This window comes from Bufo bufo, chromosome 6 (assembly GCF_905171765.1).
Source record: "Bufo bufo chromosome 6, aBufBuf1.1, whole genome shotgun sequence".
NCBI lineage: Eukaryota > Metazoa > Chordata > Amphibia > Anura > Bufonidae > Bufo > Bufo bufo.
The window spans coordinates 7,319,025-7,341,550 of NC_053394.1; the positions used below are offsets into that span (position 1 = coordinate 7,319,025).

General features: G+C 44.4%; 1 protein-coding gene across 1 annotated transcript in view; it reads right to left on the bottom strand.

Annotated features, from left to right (window-relative positions):
* Positions 1 to 22,526, bottom strand: part of TDRD1 (tudor domain containing 1) — a 90,467-nt gene that overhangs the window by 52,835 nt on the left and 15,106 nt on the right. Inside the window, exons 3-6 of the mRNA XM_040435198.1 lie at positions 13,678 to 13,780; positions 8,076 to 8,136; positions 5,396 to 5,503; positions 2,036 to 2,221 (exon numbers count right to left, since the gene is read on the bottom strand). Coding sequence (XP_040291132.1) covers positions 2,036 to 2,221; positions 5,396 to 5,503; positions 8,076 to 8,136; positions 13,678 to 13,780 — 458 coding nt within the window. The remainder of the gene's footprint in view (positions 1 to 2,035; positions 2,222 to 5,395; positions 5,504 to 8,075; positions 8,137 to 13,677; positions 13,781 to 22,526) is intronic.

Sequence of the window (22,526 nt, forward strand, 5' to 3'; positions counted from 1 at the left end):
CGGGGCGGCATACAATGTGAGTAGACAGAGCCTCTAGGTGCTGAAAAGACGCCCCCATAGCACCTAGAGGCTATGGTTAGGTAGATCAGACACTAGCAGATCGCTAGTGTCTGAGAGATAATTAGGTCAAAATGAGGTGGTAGAAACCCTTTAAACCTTTGCCCCTCTAACAAAAGTTCAAATCACCCCCCTTTCCTTAAATAAAAACTTAACCAATGAAAAAAAATAAACATCATGGGGATCGCCGTGCAAAAATGGCCATACAATTAAAATATAACAATATTAATGGCATACGGCAAATGGCGCAACGGGGAAAAAAATAAAAACAGACAATTTGCCATTTTTTTGCCACTACAACTACCCAATAATTTTTTTTATAAAAAGTGATCAAAAAGTCTCACACACTTCAAATTGTTATCACTGAAAACAGATCGTCCCGCAAAAAATGAACCCTCACAGACGCCGTACACATAACTACAAAAAAGTTATAGGGGTCAGAATATGGTTCTGAAAATTTATGTATTTTTCCTCAAAGGTTTAAAAAAAAAATGTCAGTATTGAAACACAATAAAAATTATACAAGTGTGGTATCGTTGTAACCGTACTGACCTGGAGAATGAAGAGAACAGGTAAATTTTACCATATAGTGTACAGTGTAAAAAAAATATATATATAAAAACCTTTATCAGAATTGCATTTTTTCCCCAATTCTACCCCATTTGGAATTTTTTTTCTGCTTCCTACTACATGGTATGCAACCGTAAATGGTGCCATTAGAAAGTACAACTTGTCCTGCAAAAAATAAGCCCTCATAAGGCTATGTGAATGGAAAAATAAAAGTTAGGACTATGGGAAGGCGGGGAGTGAAAAACTAAAAAGCAAACAAGGAAAATCCCAGGGTCCTGAAGGGGTTAAACTCAATATTGCTCATTTCTTATCATGGTCTGCCAAAAAAGGTGGCCAAAATAAGAATTGCAGCATGAACACTTTCAGCCTCGTCAGCCAATTGGCCACACGGGGCATCGGTAGGAAGCCCGGAAGTGCGAGCTTCTGGGTTTTTGCGCATTTAGATGCGGTGATCTCAGTTGGTCACGGCATCTAAAGCATTTAGTTACCGCGATCTGCATTTTTGCCGGTGACTGTAATTAGCCGCAGGTCTCTGCTGTTTGAAACAGCAGAGATCTGCCAGCCATGGCGCCCACTGCACATGTGAGCGGGCGCCATGTTTACACATTGCTGGTAGCGAACGGGTTAATTATTTCACATGGGAGGCAAACTGTTAAGCCTGTATTAGACAGGCAGGTAGTCTGCCAGACCATCGCTAGTAACGCTTGTTAGCGATGATCTGGCAGTGTAATACTGCTGCTAAGCAAACGCCGATTACAGACAACTGGAATCTTTCAGCAGGTTTTAAAATCATTGGTTGCCAGCGGCAGATTGTGCCGTCTAATCACGATCTGTTGCCGGCAAAGAGTGATCAGTATGGGGATGAGTGATAGCATAAGCTATCCCTTCTCATTATACTAAGGAGGAGATCGCTGCATGTAATAGCAGCGGTCTCCTCCACTAACGAGCAGGCGATTGCCGGAAAGGAACAGATTTAACAGTGACTGATGCTGGATAAGGCCTCTTGCACACGACCGTGGTTTGGTTCTGCATCCGAGCCACATTTTATGCGGCTCAGGTGCGGGCCCATTCACTCTAATAGGGCCACAAAAGATGCGGACACAGTGTGCTGTCCGCATCCGTTGCTCTGTTCCCTGGCCCCACAAAAAATTATAGATCATGTTCTATTCTTGTCCGTTTTGCGGACAAGAATAGGCATTTCTACAATGGGCTGCCAGTTCGGTTCCACAAATTGCGGAGGCCTAATACAGGGGAAGAGGCCTAATACAGGGGAATCTTTAGACTGTCTAGTCTATGCACCTATAAACTGGCCAGTCTTGCACCATAATTCTGGCTCGGTTTTTCCCACTGTAAACCAAGCTTTCCTGCCATGAGCATCAGATTAATGCCTCTCATGTCAGCGACTTACCGGATCCGGCTCGTACTTTGCTACGCAGACTTCCCCTGTGTCAGGAGTGTAGCCTTTCCTAATGTTACTTGGGTCTGAATAAAATTTCTGCAAAGAGCTTGTCACTTTCATCACATTATCCACTGATTGACCATCAAAGTTGTTCACAAAGAAATCACTGGGGCTTGTATACTCCATTACATAACCCTAAGAGGGGAAAACAAGAAGACGCACTGGGCATTTCAAAAGAACTTAAAAAAACGCATTCAAAGCACCTCGAGGCAGATTTACTAATACGGTCTAATATTTAGACTAGGCTAGAAAGTGTAAAAATGCAGCAGAGTGGTCAAAGGTGGATGATAAATCTGGAGCATCTTAAAGTATAACTGTCGTATTTTTTTTTTTTTTTTTGGAGTATTGGATTGTGGCAATTAATATCTCCTTGGTGGCCCTATTTCAACTTTTCACTGTGTATTCAATTACCCCTTAATTCCACATTTTTGTTCCCTGTACTGCCTACTTTTACCTCTGCTTACAATAGGGTTGCTAGGCATGGTCAGTCTATCTGTTGCTAGGCATGGTCAGTCTATCTGTTGCTAGGCATGGTCAGTCTATCTGTTGCTAGGCATGGTCCGTCTATCTGTTGAAGGACGGAGGACGCAGAAGCACTCTGCGTGCAGGGTCAGATTACAGACAGCCAGGGACTGTAAGTAAAGGATTAAAGCCAGGTCCTCCCCAGCAGCTGATAACAGTGCCTGGGCAGTGTGCACTTCTCCCTGTCCCTGCGCTTGGCAGACGCTCCCTCACTCAGCAGAGCTGGAAAATGCAGAGTTGGAGCAGCGCATACCAGGGAAGGGAGATCTGCCGTCTGCTCAGTGTATACATGAAAGCAACATGTGGTAAGAGGACCCCTCTGTGCTGCAGGAGATTAACCCTTTAGGGGGGAGGGCTCTGGTTACTGACACTTTTGGGGGGGCTATTGTTACTGGCTAGTGAGGGCAGGCGGGATTAGCCTCAGGGTGAGGGCAGTGGCGGCCATCTTAACTGAATAGTCAAATTGCAGTTTTATGCAGACTGGTTGCTAAGGGCTGAATCTTATTAAATATGGGGTAAGTCAGTCTAATAGTAACTGATTCTGGAATATCATGTTATTAGTAACTACATATATGAAAATTGAAATTAGGGTCTAAGTGTGACAGTTATCCTTTAAGGCCCCTTTCACATGAGTGAGTTTTCTGCCCGGGTGCAATGAGTGAAGTGAACGCACAGCACGCACAGTGAATCCTGACCCATTCATTTCTAAGGATCTTTGCACATGAGCATTGTTTTTCATGCATCAATTCTGTGGTATGTGAAAATCGCAGCATGTTCGATATTCTGTGTTTTTCACACAAGCCCTGGCCCCACAGAAGTGAATGGGGCTTCAGTGAGCTGTACCCCACTAGAACGTTTGTAAGTCTTCAGTTTTTTTTTCACGTGTGTGAAAAACGCATTAAAATTGATTGCACCCGCATGGAAAAAACTGAACGCATTCGCAGACAAAACTGACTGAACTTGCTTGCAAAAAGGTGCGAGTTTCCCTGAATGCATCCTGAGAGAATGCATATCGCTCTTGTGAAAGAGGCCTAAGACTAGCAAGTTCACATCACCTACTAGTTGGCTTAAGGCTGATTAACAGGCGATTGTCGTGAAGGAAGCGTTCCTTCCCGGCAATCACCTGCTCGTTCGCGGAGGAGACCACTGCGATGACATGCAGTGATCTCCTCCTCAGTATAGGGAGGAGTGATCGTTATATCCTATTGTGGTGATAGAGGGATCCAGATATTAAAATTATTGTTAGGGGTAGGCAACCCCTCCCTTTACATTCCTGTAGGGCGTCATCACTGCTGCCATATCCGTCCAGGCTGCAGATTGCAGCAATAATAATAAGTAAGATGGAACAACTAGACAGAAACCAGAGCCCAATCATAAAGTGTTAAGATGTCAGATACCAGGGTGATACAGAACCGTTAGAGGGGTCCGGAAAAGGCTGGTGTCCTTTCCAGCCGAGGTCACACATGAAACCCCTATCTTGCAATGTACATGGAAGAAAAGAGTGGACAAATCCATGAGAACTCAGGCCATGTATATGCTTTCAGGGTATTAAATCCAAATCAATCTTAGCTCAGTAACAGGGAGCAATTAGGTAACTCCATCCATCCTGCCAATACCTCCGCCATGTTTAGTACGCACATGTGTGGGACATTCAGACGGAGTGGATGGAGGCAATATGAAATTGCTAAGATAAATACCCAAAAATATATTCCAATTGTGACACAGTGAGGGGAAATGTTTTTGTCCCTTCTCCAGATCTGAGCCTCCCCACAATCCTGTCTCTGAGCTCTACAGGCAGTTCTCTGCTCCTCATGGCTTGGTTTTTGCTCAGATATGCATTTTCAGCTGTGAGATCGTATTACCAATCCACTGAATTTATCACTGGTGACTCCAAGTGGAGAAACATCTCAGAGATGATCCAGAGAAATCTGAGGCCCCAGAGCGAAATGGCAGGTGTCACAGCGAAGGGGCTGAATACTTATGCCCAGGCAAAATTTTAGTTTTTCTTTTTTAATAAATATGCGAAGTTTTATAACATTGTGTTCTCATTTTCTTATTATAAAAAAATAATTCACGGTTTCCACCATCATTCTGCACTTAGCAGAATGATGGTGGAAACCGTGAATTATTTTTTTATTTCAGCACAAGGAGCAACATAACAAAATATTAAAAACTGAAATGCATTATATCCATCTACTGCTCTACAAAAAGAAACTGCCGGCACTACCCACCAGTCATCACGGAGGATGGGAGTCTCCAGGCAATAGGGATTGCACAGTGGCAGAAAACAGAAGATGAATAATCCAAATGGCTCGGCACTCACCACTTATATGAATTCCCATTTATTGTCATTTCTTTACATGCAGTGCAAAGGAACATTCGAGCAGATACACCAGCCTGGGGAACCCACCAAAGGATGCAAAACAGCCATTGGCCGTGTACTGGTGTATCCTGCATGTAGAGAAATGACAATAAATGAGACTCCACATAAGTGGTGTGGAATTTTCTTCTTTTACATTTGGGCCATCTATCGCTCTCATATCTATCATTTATTTTTCTATTTAGCAGCTATTTTCTATCTAAACACATATACATAAGACACGTAGAAGTGATGGCAAGTAAGACAAACACATGCCCTTAAATAGAAGGATTTTCACCAACAGGCAATGCTGCCGCCCTGGATTTGGGCGTCTCCTGTAACAGCTCAGTGGTTGAGGTTTTTTTGGACTGAGAAAGGAATGATATGTATAATGTGTACGGGTATCATGCTGTACAGAGGACACTTACCTGAAACTGTGTCCCTTCACTCAGCACTTTCTCCTCTAGGTCACAAAGCATAACCTTCCTTCCATGTAACACTTTATTCTTGGGTTCAGGAACATGGGAAGTTTTGGCCTGGTAGAAGTAAAAATCAGCACACACAACAAGAAGATGTCCTTCTATAAAACAGCAGTAACAATAATGATATTCTAGAAATCTACTAAAAACAGGTCAAAGCGACAGAACTCATGAAATGATGGAGGTCTGTAAAATACACAGCAGTAACAATGAGTCCCTGATCTCTGACAAGGGCCCAAGAAACTCTACTGGTCCCAATTAGGGATCGACCGATATTGATTTTTTAGGGCCGATACCGATAATTTGTGAACTTTCAGGCCGATAGCCGATAATTTATACAGATATTCTGGGTATTTTTATTTTTGAGAAAAAAATTTTCCTACACAAATCTGCTGAGAATTAATATGTTTATTGTTAATGTGTATTTTTTATTTTTTTTTGTAAATCTTTTTCATTTATACTTAATATTTTTGTGTTTTTTTTTTTACAAACTTTTAGCCCCCTTAGGGACTAGAACCCTTGTCCCATTCACCCTGATAGATCTCTCCCTGATAGGAGCTCACACTGTCCCTGCTGCTCTGTGCTTTGTGCACACAGCTGCATGGAGCTGAACATGGCAGCCAGGGCTTCAATAGCGTCCTGGCTGCCATGGTAACCGATCGGAGCCCCAGGATTACACATCTGGGGCTCCGATCGGAGGAGGAGGGGAAAGGGGATCCTGTGGCCACTGCCACCAATGATTAATACTGGGTGGGGGGGGCGCACTGTGCCACCAATGTTTTGCTATTGGGATGGGGGTGGGGGGCGCACTGCGCCACCAATGAAGATAAGTCTCTCAATCATTCATATACAGGAGGCGGGAGCTGGCTGCAGAATCACATAGCCGGCTCCCGACCTCTATGAGCGGTAGCTGCGATCCGCGGCACCTGAGGAGTTAACTACCGCGGACCGCAGCTACAGTTCATAGAGGTCGAGAGCCGGCTATGTGATTCTGCAGCCAGCTCCCGCCTCCTGTATATGAATTAATGAAAGACTTCTCTTCATTGGTGGAGCGGTGGCCACAGCCCCTCCACTCCACTTGTCTTCTCTCCCCTAATTGGCGGCGGCGGCAGCAGCACAGGGGGAGGAGACACGGCTTCCTTCTCCCCTGTGCTGCTGAGGGAACACAGAGAGCGCTGAGAGCAGCGCGTTCTGTGTTCCCAATACGGTATCGGTATATCGGCAAAATAGATGCCAATACCTATAATGGTCAAGATCCTCAATATCGGCCGATAATATCGGTAAAACCGATAATCGGTCAATCCCTAGTCCCAATTATGTGAAAGTTTACATGTGGCTCTATCTCCCACAGTTGGGGCCCCCAAAATAAGACCTCAAGAACGATGCATTATCAATGCATTTACTGCAAAGAATGAACTATATAAAAATACATTTCACGCTGCCCACTACAGGTGCCCTGAGGTACTCAAATCTGCGGGGGAAAAAAGGTGATTTAGGTCCCATGCATCCGAAGTCGATTCGCATAATACGTCATTTTAATACTGTACAGAGCAGGCGCTCTGTACAGTATTAGAATGTATTGGCTCCGGTGAGCCGAAGTTATTACTTTGTGAAGTCCCACAAGACTGTGTAATAACTTCGGAAATTAATTTCTACTGCAAAAAAACGTTGTAATGAACTCGGGTTCAGTTCCAAGGTACCACAGGCGCTCCGTACAGGATTTGAATGTATTGTATGAAGCATCCGAAGTCAAATCGCTCATCCCTACACATGGCCGTTCCGTGCATTGGGGACCGCAATTTGTGGTCCCAATGCATGGGCAACAACATCCGTGCGGCTGCTGCAGACGTATCCAGACCCATTCAAATCGAATGGGTCCGTGATCCGTCCGTGGAGGCACGGAGAGAAACCCTACGGAAGCACTCTGTAGTTGGAATGGCAATTGTAGACAAGAATAGGCATTTTGTATTATGGTTGTGCGGTCCGCAAAGTGTGGAACGCACACGGATGCTATCAGTGTTTTACAGATCCGTAAATTGTGGATGTGCAAAGCACTATGGCCATCTGAATGGGCCCTTACACTGTTTTATTTGAAGGAGCTCAATCACCCCTGACCTCTGACCCAGGGAGCAAAGGGGGTGGTGGGGTCCATGGTGTTTGTATAAGTGCATAATCCGTGCATGTTTTTATAACTGTAATTGTGTAACATCTGATGAACGCACCGTGCACTTTATTAAACCACCAGGGAATGTTAAGTACAAAATCTATTTTTCAAATTTTCTGTTAAACCTGGGATGTGTCCGAAAAATATGGTAAATATTGCTGTTCTGAAACAGCTGTATTAAAATCACATCATATCCAGGATGAAGCACAGAAAGCAAATGAAACCTGTCAGCACGGCTGCTTGGTCACAGATTCCTCAGAGATAATCCTTACATGGGATTTAGTAAAACTTATGACTGATGACGCATATTGGGGTGCAGTGTAAAATTTCTTCTTCAATATCACAGAAAATCCTGATGCATTGGAATGTTCTTAAAAAAAAAATAAAAATCCTGCAGGTTCCGTAAAAAACTTGTCCCCATAGGTAATATGACGGCTAGAGAACAAACTGCTACCCCAGTGTTACCTTTGTGTCCCCGCTCACACCGTCTGCTCCACTCAGGGGTTTATGATCAGTCGGTTCTTTACTGGAAAAAAAAATTAAAAAAAAAATTAAAACTGACCGACAAGAAAGAAGTTAAAAAAGTATTACCAGACAACCCAAACACAAGCTTTACTTGGTGTACACAGCACGGACAGACATGACAGGGGTATTGCCATCTTCGAGAGAGCGGTAGAGCACTTGTGCCCTTATCAGCTCATCTTATAGCACAGAGCACGCACATTCAGCCAAGCGGCACCGTGACGTCAAGGCACCACTTGCCTGAACTGCCCATCAGGCTTTAAAGGCAACACCTACCATTTGAACAGAAAAACTAGATTTTTGTACTCACTGTAAACTCTTTCTATTCTGTTCATTGGGGGACACAGGCTTGACCATGGGTACAGCTGCTGCCACTAGGAGGGGGGCACTGAACACATAAGTGTGAGCTACTCCCACCAGCTATACCATTCCTACAGGGACTAAGCTGAAACTGTTAGTAGAAGAAGCAGAAAAAAAACTAAAGCAGAACTATGTAAAAACCCAGAACCGAACCAGGACACAATGAAGGCCAACCAAAACTAGAACGGTGGGAACTGTGTCTCCCAATGAGCAGAAGAGAAAAAGATTTTACAGCAAGTACAAAAATCTAGTTCTTATCCTTGTCATTGGAGGACAGCGGCTGGACCATGGGACCTTCCAGAGCAGCCCCAAGGGTGGGCCAGAAAACAAAGATGAAGAAACAGGTAGAGAACCGCCGTCTGTAGCCGTTTGCGCCTTAATGAAACGTCTGAGGATGCAGAGGTGTGCACCCTGTAAAAACCTGGAGAAAGTGTGTAAGGATGTCCAGGTGGCAGCACCTGAAGGGCTGAAGCCCCATGATGCACAGCCCAGGAGGCATGTTACAGAATGAGCAGTAACATAGAAGGGCGGTTCCTGGTGTTTGGTAAGGTACGATTCCACAATAGCCAAACGAATCCATTGAGAAATTGAAGATTTGAACACTGCCAGTTCTTGCCCTCTGGGATCACAGAAAGGGAATTCGCCTTCCGGAAAGATGAAATCTGACAGATAAATGCACATAGACTGAACCAGATACAGAGTGTGGAAAGAGAGGGATGGAGACAGGCAACACAATCTCTTAATTGAGATGAAACAAAGACACGACCTTCAGAAGAAAAGAATGAACAGGATGGAGGACCACCTTGTCCTGCTGGAGCACCAAGAACAGAGGGCGGCAGGAGAGTGCTGCAAGTTCCCACAGCCGCTGAATAGGGGCGACGGCCACCAGAAAGGACCCCTTCTAGCAGAGAAAGTGGAGAGAAATTTGCTGCAAAGGCTCAAACGGCAATGACTGGAGGGCATCAAGGACAAGATTAAGTTCCCACGCTGGCGGTAAGGAGGTAGCAAATGAGCAACCCCCTGCAAGAAGGCTCCAGGTTCTGTTAAAATAAAAAAAGGAAAGATACAAAACCCGGACCTTGTATGAACTGAGTGACAGCCACTTCTGCAGGCCATACTGCAGAAAGGATAAGAGGTTTGGAAGCAGAACACCACATGCGAGACTCACACCAACGAAAGAAGGATTTCCAGGTCCGGTTATAAATCTTAGAGGAAGGCAGCTTCCTAGTATGGACCATTGTTTGGATGACAGCTTCCGAAACACCACAAGCCCTCAGAACAGCGGCCTCAAGAGCCATGCATTTAAATTCAGTGACTGTAAAATAAGGTGAATGAGAGGACTCTGAGATAACAGATCCTCTTGAAGTGGGAGACACCAGAGAACATCAGCGAGAAGGGCCACCAGTGATGCTGCCAACCAAGAGCCACGAGAATGACTGGAGACCATCGGATTTGATTCTTTCTGAGAAGCCACGGAACGAGAGGAAGACGTATGGAAACTCAAGCTGGCTCCACGGAATCACAAACGCATCGGCTGCCAGAGCCAGAGGATCCTTGTAAAGCAGGAGGCCATGAGATAAACGTCCGACCGCAAGTCATGCTGAAGGGGGGCTTCGCAGTGTAGGACTTTGAACTCTGACGCCAAAAAGGGACACGGTTCTAAGGAGGGTTTTCTCTTTCAATTCTGGATAAACCTGTCGTCCGGTTGCTTTGGGCTGGAGAAATTTAAAAAAAAAAAAAAAAAAAAAGTAGGCTCTTTTTGGACCTGGTGAAACGAGGGGATTTGTTCTGCAGAAAATGGGTGCTTTTACCACCCGTAGCGTCACAAATGAACTCATGCAGACACTTGTCAGAGTCTACCGCCAGAAAAGGAAGTTAAGGCATTACCCACTGGCCAGCAGGAAAGCTAGAAAGTGCGGCAGATAGCCACAAGAAGCCATAGGCCTGGTTGCGTCTAAAGAGGCCTCACATATGTAAGAGCTGGTGTGTGAAATTTGCAGAGCAATATCAGAAAGCTCCTCAGGAACGTCCCCTGAAGTGATACCCTGTCGTAGTTTGTTCGCCCATTGCGCCATGGCCTTGCTCACCCAGGTAGAAGCAAAAACTGTACGCAAGGCTGAACTGACCACTGCAAAAGATTTTGGAAGCACAGGCCGCAATAGAAACCCGGGCCTCGATTTTCAGCGGCAACCGGCGGCAAGAGGAGGCCCGAACAAGCAGGTCGCAATGAAGCTGGGACCTAGATTTTCTAGCAGTGGCCGCTGGCTGGAAGGGTGGCAGGACTGGTAAGCTGCAAATGGAGCCGGGGGTTAGAGTTTTGCAGCGGCCACCAGCTAGAAGAACATCCAAGACAGAAGGACGCAAACGGAGATGGGGCCCAGACTTCAGCAGCGGCTTCCGGCTGGAGAGAAGGGGGATGCCAAACAGCGCAGGAGGGGGCTAGAAGAGGGGCCAGCAGGGGACAAACTACGAGGAGAAAAAAATTAAAAATAGCCAATAGCATGAACAGGGCAGGAAAAGGGTTAATACTTATCTGTCTGACGTTTTCAGCCCACCCCGATACCAGCCGTATAACCTTACTCTGTTTGCGGCCCCTTGGGGAGGGCTGCTACGCTGGCAACAGGGGGAGCTTTCTGAAGGAGCGGCAAGGGCGACCCTTCTTATCTTCTGGAGGTGGAGAACGAACAGCAAGCCACTGGTCTCCCCCCTCATGGGTGGGAAAAACAGGTGCCTTAAGGTCACCTGTAGCCTAATCAGCCGAAAAAGGGAAAAAAAAAAGAGAAAGGGATGTCCGCCTCCTACGGACACTAAGCTAAAACCGTTTTATCTTGGTCCCTGTAGGAAGGGTATAGATGGTGAGAGAAGCTCACGCTTCTGTGCTCATCGTCCCCCCATCCTAGTATGGTCATCCCTGTGTCCTCTAATGACACGGATAAGAAATAGCGAGTGCTGGACCTAAAGAGGAAGTAAAACAGGGAGGTGGGAAAAACCCTTTAATGTCAAAGGGGACATCACCGGCAGAAGGAGCAGTCAATCTCACACCGGGCCGTCTAATAGTAATTCCACTAATGTATCATTTTTTCTGACTATAAGGAAGCACGGATCGGAAGCCCACGGAAGCTCTACCAAGCACTACCATGAGCTTTTGGGTCCGTGCCTCCAAACCGCAAAAGACAAGACATGTCCTATCTTTTGCTGTATATTGCGGATCGCTGACCCATTTAAGTCAATGGGTCTGCGCCACAATACGCGATTCACGCTGCTAGTGCCCGTGCATTGTGGACCGCAATTTACAGTCAGCAGACGGGCATGGATGGCCTCCGGTGGTGTAAATGAGCCCAAAGTCTTCTGTTTTTGGGGACTGGGACTTTTTTCTTGTGTGCGTTAGCATTAGAATAAAGGGGTGTTTTGCTTCTAGTTCTGACAATGATTTTGGGGCAACAAGCATGGCAGGACACGGAGCAATGACAGGAGACACATTTACTCGGTTAGGTGCATTTAATCAGGTGACCAGACGCGCCATTGCTGTTTGGTCAGCAGATGACACACTAAGGTTAACAGGAGATGACCAAAACTTAACCCCTTCTACATTAGACCCCAAAGTTAATGACCTTGGTTCTTCCATCAAGTCACCAGAGAAGGTAGGTGCATCTTAATGACAGAAAAATATGACGTGAAGCCCTAAGGCAAGGAGAGGTCGTTGCTTATTGATCAATGGGAGTCTGACTCCTAGATCCCCACTGATATTTAGCACATAGGGGCCACAGTGCTAGGGAAAGGACCCAACAACCATGTCTATATAATCATTGTGTAGATCATAAATTGGGGGACCACCTGTTCAGGGACCCTCCTCAAAGAGCCAAAACAGAGAGCCTCTTCTAACAGATCTGATCCATCCTTGTATTACATGACTGATCATTAATCTAAATGGTCATCATGTAATACTACATTTGCATTGAGCAGGGGAAATGCTTAATTTAGCTGGGGGGTATCGGGAACCAATCGCCCCCATCAGGAACATTTTCTGATGAGACAACCCTTTAAATTAATGAATTGGACTGGTATCTGAGATGTGTGTATTTCTCCTGAATTACAGATCAGTGCAATACAGATGCAGAACCAATTATCTAATTTGTAGGCTTCATTTGTTTACTAGGAGAATATGGTGTAATGCATCATCTGATAGGATGTGGCTACGTAATTATACTTGTAATATAGCCTGACTATATATAGGTTTATACTTGTAAAGGCATGTTCCACCGGTAAAATCCACCACGGGTTCCACAGCAAAAATGTGAGGCTGTCTGGTCAGTGGCGGATCTGCACGCAGCTTTAGCCCAAGTCAATATAGTTAATCAACGAGCGGAAACTGCAGCAATAAGGCATCGATATGTCTTAGGCTACTTTCACACTTGCAGCAGTGTGATCCGGCGGGCAGTTCGTCGTCGGAACTGCCCGCCGGATCCGCCGCTGACTGAAAGCATTTGTGAGACAGATCCGGAATGTCTCACAAATGCATTGCAAGGACGGATCAGTCTCTCCGCTTGGATCCGGATCCGTCTTGTACATTTTTTCACATTTTTACCGGTCTGCGCATGCGCAGGCCGGAAGGACGGATCCGGCGCTAATACATTCCTATGGGAAAAATGCCAGATCCAACATTCAGGCATATCTTCAGTTTTTTTCGCCGGAGAGAAAATCGTAGCATGCTGCGGTTTTCTCTTTTGCCTGATCAGTCAAAACGACTGGACTGAAGACATCCTGATGCAAACTGAACGGATCGCTCTCCATTCAGAATGCATGGGGATAAAACTGATCAGTTCTTTTCCGGTATAGAGCCCCTGTGAGGGAACCATATGCCGGAAAAGAAAAGCGCTAGTGTGAAAGTGCCCTTAGTCATCTGCTTGAAAACTTATTCCAAAGTCCCTCAGTAATACATGTGATACTGTAAAGGCCAAGAATATGTACATGGGAAGAATTATTACTGTGCTATTAATGTTCACAGGTGCGGTTCGATAGGGATAAATGGTACACTTGTGAACATGACTATGAGCTTGTGCATAGTGAAACCTCTACCATGGTGGTTGCTCACACCTTACACACCGTGTGTGCAGTTTTAATAGGGTCATGGGACAAATTTTTTCTGATGAGGACGAGTAGCACAATATGAGGAATGGGTACTCACGGTGAGGAGGAACCGCAGACCACAGAATGAGCCTTCCAGTTTTGCTTCTGGCACTCCACCGAGCAATAATAAGTCTGATGACAGCGGGAGCAGCGGTTTTTTCCTGGACACAAGACAAGATTTGGTCTCAATATTTCTTCTCAACAATGTAAAAACAATGAAAAACTGAAAGCTTAATAGACGTGCAGACTGGAAATCAAGGTGATCACTACGATATCTCCACAACGGATTCTGGACCTGCTGCCTTTAATCTCACATTTTTGTTATATATTACTATGTCACTTTATGTGTGAATAACTTTAAAACTTTAAAAACGCTTTGACTTATCCAGGCCATTCTGAGATGTTTTTTCGTCAAAAAAAATTTCAAGTTTCAATTTCTCTACTTCGATAATACATAGTAATACCTACAAAAATAGTTATTCCTTTACATCCCCCATATGTCCACTTCATGTTTGGGAATGACATTTTATTTTTTGGGGGCGTTACAAGGCTTAGAAGTGTAGAAGCAAATCTTGAAATTTTTCAGAAATTTTCAAAAACTCACTTTTTAAAGGACCAGTTCAGGTCTGAAGTCACTTCGCGAGGCTTACATAATATAAACCACCCAAAAATGACCCCACTCTAGAAACTACACCCCTCAAGGTATTCAAAACTGATTTTACAAACCTTGTTAACCCTTTAGGTGTTCCACAAGAAGTAATGGAAAATCGAGATACAATTTCAAAATTGAACTTTTTGGGCAGATTTTCCATTTTGATCATTTTTTCCAGTTACAAAGCAAAGGTTAACAGCCAAACAAAACTCAATATTTTAAGGCCCTGATTCAGTAGTTTACAGAAACACCCCATATGTGGTCGTAAACTGCTGTACGGGCACAGAAGGAAAGGAATGCCATACGGTTTTTGGAAGGCAGATTTGAATATCTCAAAAGCATCTTATATTACAACATGAGTATGAGACAACCATTCATTCCACAACTTCTCAAACTTCTGAGGACATCCTCTCCTAACAAACATCCTCTCCTTTCTAAAGTCAACATATCATGCACCTTTCTCACAAATTCCTCCAATGTTGGCGGACTCCCCTGGATCCACCTCTGAGCCACCAACTTCCTAGCCACATACAGCAGCCTCCCTACTGCCACCTTAACAGACTCCCCCTCCAATACCAGTCACATATCCCAGCACACAAACCTTGGGATCCTTCTGCAACCTCAGCTCCAGATTACGATTAAGCAAAGTCAACACTTCATCCCAGAAACTGCTTATCACCGGACAAGACCAAAGCATATGAAGCAGATCAGCACCTTCCTCCATACACTTTGGACATTTGTCGTCAGTTCTAACACCAACTTTCCGTAAAAATACCGGAGTTTTATATACTCTGTGGATGATGAATAATTGTGACAGCTTGCCCTGTTCACTTACAGACACTTCACTTACTCTGGGAACTACCTCCAGTATATCTTCCCACTGATCTTTAGAGATGTCCCCCAGATCATCCTCCCATTTCCTCATCCTTGTAAGTGGGAACCCTACCAAAAATGTATCTAGTAAAAGAGTATATACCTGCGATATCAAACCTCTCTTCCCTCCAACCGGGAGAACCAGTTTGTGAACCACATCCATTTTAGCTATAATGCAACCTTTCTTCATCGTGACATCATAGGCGTGCCTCAATTGAAAATACTGATAAAACCAAACTTTGGGAATATTAAATTCCTGCTGGAAACCCTGAAACGATTTAAATACATTAGTCTCAGTCAATTGACCTATCCTCATTACTCCGTGAGATTCCCAGTTCCGGAGTCCTGACAGAGATATGAATTCTGGCAGAAAGTTATTGTTCCAGACTGGGGAAAGCTCACCAACACCACCTACACCCCTAATCAATTTCACCTTCGCCCAAACTTTTTTTCATAAGTTCTATAAGCAGTGCCTTTTCTCTCCCCACATGCATTCCTGATCCCTCCAGAATACCCATAAGATCCCGGCTGCCCAACCAGTGCTGCAGTATCTTTCCCGTCACATCCGGCAGCTGGAAATCAATCCAGCCCTTAAAGTGCTGACACTGGGAGGCTAAGAAATAGATCCAGGCATTGGGAACAGCCAAACCTCCTTCAGACTTGGGGTATTGCAGCGTCTCCAGCTTAATCCTAGCTTGGCCGTATTTCCAAATAAGGTCTCTAAACATCGAATGTATTTTCCTAAACCTATCCAAAGGAATCCACACAGGGGCATTATTCAATACGTAAAGCAGCTGGGGCATCATTACCATTTTTAAAAGATTTACTCTACCCACTACCGATAAAAAGAGTCTACACCATGTCCTTACCTTCAGCCTAAAAGTATTTAGCAAGGGGGTTAAATTAAGTTCTTCAAAATCCAACAGTCTATGTGTTATATACAGCCCTAAATATTTAAATTTCCCTACCCAGGGTACCAAACTATTGACTTGCACACCTGAAAGAGCCTGTCCATCTACCGGCATCAAAGCAGACTTCTGCCAATTTATCCGGAGCCCAGAGAAGCCTCCAAATCTATCTCTTAGAGCCATGTCTGCATCCAGAGAGCCCCCAGTGTCACCCAAGAATAACAGTGTCATCAGCATACATAGCCACTTTATTTTGCATCTCACCATATCTAAACCCCACAATATGAGGTGACAGGCGAATAAGGGCCGCAAGTGGCTCAACTGCAAGAGCAAACAGCAAGGGCGACAGTGGGCACCCCTGTCTGGTGCCTCTGGCCAATGCAAAGCTATCCGACAGCCCCCCATTAGCTCTAATTCTTGCCTTGGGGCTCGAGTACAACACCTTCACCCACTGAATGAACCGTGTGCCAAAGCCCATGACTCTCAGGGTTCCCCATAGGTACTTCCATTCAACACTGTCGAACGCCTTGGCGGCGTCTAACGCAAGTAAGGCCCTATCTCCTCCATTATCAGCTGGAATACTCAGGCTAGCATACAGTCTGGAGGGGTCACTGTCACTAGTGGGGTACCACAGGGGTCTGTACTGGAGGGGTCACTGTCACTAGTGGGGTACCACAGGGGTCTGTACTGGAGGGGTCACTGTCACTAGTGGAGTACCTCAGGGGTCTGTACTGGAGGGGTCACTGTCACTAGTGGAGTACCTCAGGGGTCTGTACTGGTGGGGTCACTGTCACTAGTGGGGTACCACAGGGGTCAGTACTGGAGGGGTCACTGTCACTAGTGGGGTACCACAGGGGTCTGTACTGGTGGGGTCACTGTCACTAGTGGGGTACCACAGGGGTCTGTACTGGAGGGGTCACTGTCACTAGTGGGGTACCACAGGGGTCTGTACTGGAGGGGTCACTGTCACTAGTGGGGTACCACAGGGGTCTGTACTGGTGGGGTCACTGTCACTAGTGGGGTACCACAGGGGTCTGTACTGGTGGGGTCACTGTCACTAGTGGGGTACCACAGGGGTCTGTACTGGTGGGGTCACTGTCACTAGTGGGGTACCACAGGGGTCTGTACTGGTGGGGTCACTGTCACTAGTGGGGTACCACAGGGGTCTGTACTGGAGGGGTCACTGTCACTAGTGGGGTACCACAGGGGTCTGTACAGGTGGGGTCACTGTCACTAGTGGGGTACCACAGGGGTCTGTACTGGAGGGGTCACTGTCACTAGTGGGGTACCACAGGGGTCTGTACTGGAGGGGTCACTGTCACTAGTGGGGTACCACAGGGGTCTGTACTGGAGGGGTCACTGTCACTAGTGGGGTACCACAGGGGTCTGTACTGGAGGGGTCACTGTCACTAGTGGGGTACCTCAGGGGTCAGTACTGGAGGGGTCACTGGTGGGGTACCACAGGGGTCAGTACTGGGCCCTATTCTCTTCAATAAATTAATGATCTTGTAGAAGGCTTGCACAGTAAAATATCATTTTTTTTGTAGAGGACACTATACTGTATACACACACACTACAGGACACTATACTGTATACACACACTACAGAGGACACTATACTGTATACACACACTACAGGACACTATACTGTAAACACACACACACTACAGTATACACTAACATATATACACACACACTACAGAGGACACTATACTGTATACACACACTACAGAGGACACTATACTGTATACACACACTACAGAGGACACTATACTGTATACACACACTACAGAGGACACTATACTGTATACACACACTACAGAGGACACTATACTGTATACACACACTACAGAGGACACTATACTGTATACACACACTACAGGACACTATACTGTATACACACACACTACAGTATACACTAACATATATACACACACACTACAGAGGACACTATACTGTATACACACACTACAGAGGACACTATACTGTATACACACACTACAGAGGACACTATACTGTATACACACTACAGAGGACACTATACTGTATACACACACTACAGGACACTACTGTATACACACACTACAGGACACTATACTGTATACACACTACAGGACACTATACTGTATACACACTACAGAGGACACTATACTGTATACACACACACTACAGGACACAATACTGTATACACACACACTACAGGACACAATACTGTATACACACACACTACAGGACACAATACTGTATACACACACTACAGAGGACACTATACTGTATACACACACTACAGAGGACACTATACTGTATACACACACTACAGGACACTATACTGTATACACACACACTACAGTATACACTAACATATATACACACACACTACAGAGGACACTATACTGTATACACACACTACAGAGGACACTATACTGTATACACACACTACAGAGGACACTATACTGTATACACACACTACAGAGGACACTATACTGTATACACACACTACAGAGGACACTATACTGTATACACACACTACAGAGGACACTATACTGTATACACACACTACAGGACACTATACTGTATACACACACACTACAGTATACACTAACATATATACACACACACTACAGAGGACACTATACTGTATACACACACTACAGAGGACACTATACTGTATACACACACTACAGAGGACACTATACTGTATACACACTACAGAGGACACTATACTGTATACACACACTACAGGACACTACTGTATACACACTACAGGACACTATACTGTATACACACTACAGAGGACACTATACTGTATACACACACACTACAGGACACAATACTGTATACACACACACTACAGGACACAATACTGTATACACACACACTACAGGACACAATACTGTATACACACACTACAGAGGACACTATACTGTATACACACACTACAGAGGACACTATACTGTATACACACACACTACAGAGGACACTATACTGTATACACACACACTACAGGACACTATACTGTATACACACACTACAGTATACACTAACATATATATACACACACACACACTACAGAGGACACTATACTGTATACACACACACTACAGGACACTATACTGTATACACACACACTACAGAGGACACTATACTGTATACACACTACAGAGGACACTATACTGTATACACACTACAGAGGACACTATACTGTATACACACTACAGAGGACACTATACTGTATACACACTACAGAGGACACTATACTGTATACACACTACAGAGGACACTATACTGTATACACACTACAGAGGACACTATACTGTATACACACTACAGGACACTATACTGTATACACACACTACAGGACACTATACTGTATACACACACTACAGAGGACACTATACTGTATACACACACTACAGTATACACTAACATATATATACACACACACACACTACAGAGGACACTATACTGTATACACACACACTACAGGAAACTATACTGTATACACACACTACAGGACACTATACTGTATACACACACACTACAGAGGACACTATACTATATACACACACACACACTACAGAGGACACTATACTGTATACACACACACTACAGACGACACTATACTGTATACACACACACTACAGACGACACTATACTGTATACACACACACTACAGAGGACACTATACTGTATACACACACTACAGTATACACTATACTGTATACACACACTACAGTATACACTAACATATATATACACACACACACACTACAGAGGACACTATACTGTATACACACACACTACAGGACACTATACTGTATACACACACTACAGGACACTATACTGTATACACACACACACTACAGACGACACTATACTGTATACACACACACTACAGAGGACACTATACTGTATACACACACACACTACAGAGGACACTATACTGTATACACACACACTACAGAGGACACTATACTGTATACACACACTACAGAGGACACTATACTGTATACACACACTACAGAGGACACTATACTGTATACACACACACACACTACAGAGGACACTATACTGTATACACACACACTACAGGACACTATACTGTATACACACACTACAGAGGACACTATACTGTATACACACACACACTACAGAGGACACTATACTGTATACACACACACACTACAGAGGACACTATACTGTATACACACACACACTACAGAGGACACTATACTGTATACACACACACACACTACAGAGGACACTATACTGTATACACACACTACAGGACACTATACTGTATACACACACACACACACTACAGAGGACACTATACTGTATACACACACACACTACAGAGGACACTATACTGTATACACACACACACTACAGAGGACACTATACTGTATACACACACTACAGAGGACACTATACTGTATACACACACTACAGGACACTATACTGTATACACACACACTACAGAGGACAGTATACTGTATATACACTACAGAGGACACTATACTGTATACACACACACTACAGAGGACACTATACTGTACACACACACTACAGAGGACACTATACTGTATATATATACTACAGAGGACACTATACTGTATACACACACACACACTACAGAGGACACTATACTGTATACACACACTACAGGACACTATACTGTATACACACACACTACAGGACACACTATACTGTATACACACACACTACAGAGGACACTATACTGTATACACACACTACAGAGGACACTATACTGTATACACACACACACACTACAGAGGACACTATACTGTATACACACACTACAGGACACTATACTGTATACACACACTACAGAGGACACTATACTGTATACACACACACACTACAGAGGACACTATACTGTATACACACACTACAGAGGACACTATACTGTATACACACACACTACAGGACACTATACTGTATACACACACACTACAGAGGACACTATACTGTATACACACACACACTACAGAGGACACTATACTGTATACACACACACACTACAGAGGACACTATACTGTATACACACACTACAGGACACTATACTGTATACACACACTACAGGACACTATACTGTATACACACACTACAGGACACTATACTGTATACACACACTACAGGACACTATACTGTATACACACACTACACTACTGTATACACACACACTACAGAGGACACTATACTGTATACACACACACTACAGAGGACACTATACTGTACACACACTACAGAGGACACTATACTGTATACACACACTACAGGACACTATACTGTATACACACACACACTACAGAGGACACTATACTGTATACACACACACACACTACAGAGGACACTATACTGTATACACACACTACAGGACACTATACTGTATACACACACTACAGAGGACACTATACTGTATACACACACTACAGGACACTATACTGTATACACACACTACAGAGGACACTATACTGTATACACACACTACAGAGGACACTATACTGTATACACACACACTACAGAGGACACTATACTGTATACACACACTACAGGACACTATACTGTATACACACACACTACAGAGGACACTATACTGTATACACACTACAGGACACTATACTGTATACACACACTACAGTATACACTAACATATATACACACACACACTACAGAGGACACTATACTGTATACACACACTACAGTATACACTAACATATATACACACACACACACTACAGAGGACAGTACTGCTGCCAAGGCCAATAAGATAATGGGTTGCATCAGAAGGGACATCGATGCCCGTGATGAGAACATATTCCTACCACTTTACAAATCACTGGTCAGACCACACATGGAGGACTGTGTACAGTTCTGGGCTCCTGTGAACAAGGCAGACATAGCAGAGCTGGAGAGGGTCCAGAGGAGGGCAACTAAAGTAATAACTGGAATGGGGCAACTACAGTACCCTGAAAGATTATCAACATTAGGGTTATTCACTTTAGAAAAAAGACGACTGAGGGGAGATCTAATTACTATGTATAAATATATCAGGGGTTAGTACAGATATCACTCCCATCATCTATTTATCCCCAGGACTGTGACTGTGACGAGGGGACATCCTCTGCGTCTGGAGGAAAGAAGGTTTGTACACAAACATAGAAGAGGATTCTTTACGGTAAGAGCAGTGAGACTATGGAACTCTCTGCCTGAGGAGGTGGTGATGGTGAGTACAATAAAGGAGTTTAAGAGGGGCCTGGATGTGTTTCTGGAGTGTAATAATATTACAGGCTATAGCTACTAGAGAGGGGTCGTTGATCCAGGGAGTTATTCTGATGTCTGATTAGGGGAATAAAAAAATTCCTTCCCGACTCCAAAGTGAGGAAAATTGGCTTCTACCTCAGTTTTTTTTTTGCCGTCCTCTGGATCAACTTGCAGGAACCGGCCGAAC